At 36.3% G+C, this 5,829-nt stretch overlaps 1 protein-coding gene across 1 annotated transcript; it reads right to left on the bottom strand.

Moving 5' to 3' along the window:
• Nucleotides 1-711: 711 nt before the first annotated feature.
• endouc (endonuclease, polyU-specific C) lies at nucleotides 712-5,012 on the bottom strand. Its single transcript, XM_029433354.1, has 8 exons — nucleotides 4,874-5,012; nucleotides 4,586-4,642; nucleotides 4,389-4,488; nucleotides 4,201-4,312; nucleotides 3,976-4,097; nucleotides 2,824-2,936; nucleotides 2,498-2,648; nucleotides 712-1,506 (listed from the first exon to the last, which is right to left on the bottom strand). Exons 1-8 carry the CDS (start codon nucleotides 4,885-4,887, stop codon nucleotides 1,231-1,233), a joined length of 945 nt encoding a protein of 314 aa, XP_029289214.1. The 5' UTR covers nucleotides 4,888-5,012; the 3' UTR covers nucleotides 712-1,230.
• Nucleotides 5,013-5,829: the final 817 nt, after the last annotated feature.

Raw genomic sequence — 5,829 nt, 5'->3', positions numbered from 1 at the left:
GGCAGAACAAAGAAAGTGTTCCGCTTTTCGAAAAATCTAAAATATATTGTGGTTCATCGATGATTACTGATTACTAATTAGATGCAAAACGACTACAAGGAGAAGCGAAATGACCACAAGAGATCCAACGTTAATACAAAGAGACGCCAACGACTAAAATAGATGCAAAACGACTACGAATGGACGCAAAATGGCTTAAAGTAGGCCTACTGGTACTTTAATGGTGTATTTCAGTTTTGTGAGATTGTATTGTTTTATTACTAAGTACTGAAAATTGCCAACTAATGGGCCAATTGACATAATTATAAAATACAAAAAATGAAAGTTAAATAAAATAAAATGTATAATATTTTCTCACTTTGGTTTGATTTGTCCAGGTTTTAAGATATTAACTGATTCTACTGACAAACCAAGAAAAGGAAAGTTGCAGCAGAAATAAACTTTTCTCCAGATCCTCACAATCATTGTTCACAATTAATATTTTTTTGATACCTGAGAACATTGTTGGGTCAATTATATACAATACTATAATGTAAAGGGCTTCATCATTATGGAACATTTATGGAAATGTAACTGAATTTGTGTCTTCATTTTTCCCCCATCGTATTTTCAGTATTTTAGAACTTGAGTTTTACTTTCTTTTTATGTGTTCAGTCTATTATTGTGTTCATTTTATTTGCTGAGGACATTTCACAAAAAAAACAAAACATATTTGAGCATCAATTACCTTTTATTGAAATGGAATTTTAATGACAAATGAATCAATCAATTCATAACAAATGACAGACATGTACACATCTATGCCCTGCGCTATACTAAGTAGGTCTGTGCCGTTTTAACCAAACCTCAGACTCTTAAGCACAAACATTATAAGCAGGGTTGGCTAGTAATGGATTACATGTAATCAGGATTATGTAATATAAATTACAAGTAACTATAATCAGTACTGTAACTGTAACTGTAAAATCTCAATATGCAAAATACATTTTATTAGCACTGAAAATGTTTTTTTTGAGATCTGTTTTTTATTGGAATATTTTCAATGCTTGATTTTGAAGTAATCCAAAAATAATTCAAATTAGAGTCTTTTTTTAATCCAATGGATTATGTAAATAATTACAAACAATGCCATGTAATTTGTATTCAGTTGCTGACTACATTGCAAAGTAATCTGGCCCAACCCTAATTATAAGGTTGAGTGTATCACTTTAAATGAGAAGATCCTCCACATCAGTGTGAGTGCTGCCTAACATGTCTGCTGTTGCTGCTGAGCAGTTTGGGGTACGCCGTCCCGAGGGAGTGTCCATGTCTGATGACCACGAGCTCCATCTGACACTGGTCAATATTGACTAGCGCAATAGTGCTCCTCTCTGTGTTCATGAGGAAGACAATGGTGAAGACTGCCATCTCAAACTCTGGGCTGGTCCCAATGAAGGCGCTGCCAACAGGCTTCACCAGACCGTGCCAGCTGAACTGGAGGTTCAGAACGTGGTCGTCTTGATCGGGCTGCGGACAGAAACACATGTTAATTTAGCTGAATTTATATCTCCATTTGTTTTCCCATCATATCTTCAGTATTTAAGAACATGAGTCTCACCTTCTTATGATGTGTTCATATATATATATATATATATATATATATATATTCATATATATATATATATATATATATATATATATATATATATTCATATATATATATATATATATATATATACACACATAAATATTAAATCCCCTTTTACTCACTAGGGGTAAGGTTTCTCGTTACGTTCTCTCAGTCTTTAGGTTACTTTAACAGTTTTAAGAGTTGGCTTTTGCATTCATTTGGGATTCTATGTAATCTTTTGTTATTTATAGATTATTGATTGATGCCTTTGTCTTTTAGTTTATTTCAGAATATAGGATTCAAATTTCTTCAATATTTCTTTTTCAGATACTTGATGTTTTAATTTGAAAGACACTTGAGTTGTATTTCAATGATGCACTGCATTGCTTTTTGTTTGTTTTTATTATGTGCATTTCTAAATAGTGTTAAAGTATTTAACATTGTAGATATGCCATATTTTGATAAAAGATTCACATTTATTTGTTTTATTATTTAAGGAAAGATAAGAAGGCAAAATTCCCCTGACAAGCTAACTTTACACCGGAGCAACAGAAAGCATCCCGCCCAGAATGTCATTGTTTCCCATCTGATGTCAGTGAGATATTAAAGGCCACAGCCCGTTCACCCTGCTGCCGTACCACCAGACTACAGGGCAGCTTTCTTCCTCTGTGAGACTCCTGAACTCATCCTACACACTCCGCTATAGAAATTTGTTTAGTTTTTTTCTTGTGAAGCAAAATGGGATTATAACTGCATTTTGTTTTGCAACGCTGTGTTTACAATGACAATAAATTAACCTTGAAGCTCAAAGGAATTAAGACAGCGACAACAGGAAATGTTGCTACACAAGAAACACATCTCTTTTTCCTGCTGAACTGTTACACGCACCAAGTCATTTGCCCGGGCCTTGTATCCTTTGTAGTCCAAGTGTGTGCTATTTTCTTGCAGGTAGAACTGGATCCAGTTGTGAAAACCGATGATTTCTGTTCCAGATTTAGTCTCTCCGACAAACACATGCTCGAATCCACAGGAGTCCAGGCTGGTGAATGTTTTAGTTTAGAGATATCACAAGAAATACAATATTACTTCAAAACAATTACATAACATTTACACAATCGTAGTAAATCTCTAGATTGCTTTCTGCACACGTATTGATTCAATGATGAATTCAGCAAATAGAAAGAATCATCTGCTGGAGTGTTTGTGCATCTCACCCTGAGTGTCTCTTTCTGCGGTAGAGATTGAACCAGATCAAGCGCAGCTGACTCTTAAATTGCCTCAGGACAGAGCTGGACTGTGTTTTGCTCACCAGGTACTTATGAGCCCGCTGAGGACAAATCACAATTATGATATAAACATCTCTGGTGCAAGATTTTCTTAAAATTCAGAATAGATCAAATGAACAAAATGGGAGAAAACAGTTCAGCTCTAATGCGCTGAACCAAAACATAAACAGGCCTGTGTGGGCCACAAGTTGTATTCAGATGTATTCATAAATATAATTCTTTCTAACTGTGTAATAAGCCTTTTTCACTTCAAATCTTTCAGACTTTTAAAGAATATTTAATTTTACAGTTATGAAAGTATAATAAACATGATTTAAGAATGTATTAAACTTTGGTATTTGTCGAAAATGTTATTTTTATGTATTTAGACACAATACAGCACTTAGCTATTTTACATTACATTATAAATCACAATTTACTCTAATATCTTTTATCTTTACTGTGTACTTCTTCTTTTAATCTTTTCTTTTCTTATATGTCCTTGTTGTTTGTATTACACTTTGAATACACATTGTTTTCTCTCTTTTGATTACACCCGCACTGTACACAGTCAAAAGAGATGGTAACTAAGTATTTCATTGCAAACTGTATGTATTGTGTATGTGACAGAAATGTGTTAATGTCCTCTGCAGAAGACTTTAGTCCTGACGTCAACTAGAGCCACCTGGTCCGTCTAACAAACATGCCTTTCTTCCAAATGCAACAAGTACTGCATGTCCACATTTTTTCCACTGATCCTCTTTGGGGAGACCAGCTGAGGCCAACAGAGCATTCCACAGCTGCACACAGATGTTTCAGATGTTTTTCTCTCTCTAACAAACTGAAGTAATGTGTTCAGTGCTGCAGTGAGGCAGGAAGAGACAAAACCACAAAACTTCGGAAAACAACAAACTGGAAACAGTCAGTGGGGGAACAAAACAGCTTAGAATATATGTTATATACATTTTTACCCTGAGTAAACATCCAGACTGAAAACAAACAGGCGTAAGGAATGAGGTGTTGTGCAGTAGAAACTAGAAACAGAACTGTAAAACATCCTTGGCTTGTTAGATACAACTGGTTGTAACATGTCAAATGTACCTTCATGACTTCTGTCTCTAAGACGGCATCCAGGAAGAGATTAATCTCCGTCAGCTCCTCTGTTGTGACTCGTTCAGCAACGCCTGTGGACCGCTCATAGTTGTCCAGGAGTTTCATAAACCCTGCACAGAAATCCCATTTATCACAGTGAAGTCTGCACATGAGATGCATGTTTAGGCTCAGAAAGTTAGAGACTACTTCTATGTGTTGCAGAGAGACACTTACTGGCAAAGGTGGTTATGTTCTTCAGTTTGTTCTCGTCAACGTTGGAGAACAGAGGCTGTGAGGCTCGATCTGGGACAACATGGCTGCCCTGGTTTACAAAACCGGCTCGACCCTGGACAGTTTAAACACAGAATATATCTTTGTACTTCATACTTCAAGTGTTGTCTGAATAAGAACATACTTCATACCTGAACAGAGATTGTGTAGTCTGTTGCAGGCGTCATGCGATTCACATCCAACGTCCACAGCTCATTGAAAATATTGGATAGTTCCTGGTTTACAGCTGGTCTGTTACACAGTCAGGCAGGAGATACAGAAAACTGAGAATAACTTGCACATTTAATGAACAGTAATTCATGAGAAATGTTCTTATTGACTACTATACCTTGCTGCATCCAGTCCACTGATAAACACAGTGAGAAGGACAAGGACTCCACAGAACCTGAACATCACACATTTGACATATTGTTTATAAATACATAAATGGAAAACACAACAACCTTATTCTGACTCCACTGTATTGTCTAACATTAAGAACAGTAAGTTTCTAATCTAGTGTCGTTCAGTTGTCAAAGACAAAAGTTATCAACAATGTAGACAAACTGAACTTGTCGACAGAGATGAAATTCATTTTCAGATGAGTGTTTGGTCAAAGGTAAAAGAAAATACACACCTTGCAACCATCATGCTTCTTGAAAGCTCCCACTCCTTTAACTCGGGCTGCAGGAAAGTTCTCTTTTGTCTGTAAGTCCTGTCTCCACCCGCACCACATATCCTGCAGGGGTTGGATCGTGTACATTGATTGCGCAAGGGCAAATCTGAACAAACTCGCCCTGATGGTCACACGTTTTAATAATGTAGCCACCAGAGGGCGCTCTGTCTCATTGATTTGAGGGACTTTTGCCAAACTTTTATTTTAGGGAACCGAACAAACAGCAAAGATAGAGAAAAAATAGACAGCATTTTGAAATTATATACGAGAAAGCTCACCGAATAATAGATTATAATGATGTACGGAAAACCCACTTATTATTTAAATATTTCAGAGGATGCATTCATAAAAATATATATTTTACAATTGCTAAAACACTAAACCCCATTCTCTGAACTAAATCATCAGTTGCCTAAACCCATTTGTCGGATCAACCACTCGTTTAGCAAAACCCTAAACAAGTTCAAGTAGTTCGACACTATTTGCAAAACTCTGAACACATTCTCCTTTACTATAAAACACAATTCCCACTGTGATGCACACGTGTTGCAAAATGCTAAACACAGGCAGCAAAAGATGAACACAAGTTGTCATCGTTTAAACCCAACGACTCAAAACTGTTCACACTTGTTTCTAATGATGTGAGCAACCGATTTAACTCACTATATAATCAAGTTCAGAGTGAATACCAGCAATGGATGATAACATTTTGAGAGGAGGAAGAGGAGGAGTAAGTGGGTATGTACAAACGCTTCAGTTTAATGATTATATATCAAGTGGGATAAACGATAACCCTTAAAATCTATTTTTAGAACAAGGGGCATCAGATTGTTTCTTTTATTCACCCGTTGTTATGTCTGGGTCCTATCAAAGGCCAGCCCCGCCGTGGTGAATGTTCCTTACTGTACTGAACACAA

This window comes from Cottoperca gobio, chromosome 6 (assembly GCF_900634415.1).
Source record: "Cottoperca gobio chromosome 6, fCotGob3.1, whole genome shotgun sequence".
NCBI lineage: Eukaryota > Metazoa > Chordata > Actinopteri > Perciformes > Bovichtidae > Cottoperca > Cottoperca gobio.
Note: the sequence above shows the minus strand (reverse complement) of the source record. Positions and strands in the feature narration are given on the sequence as shown.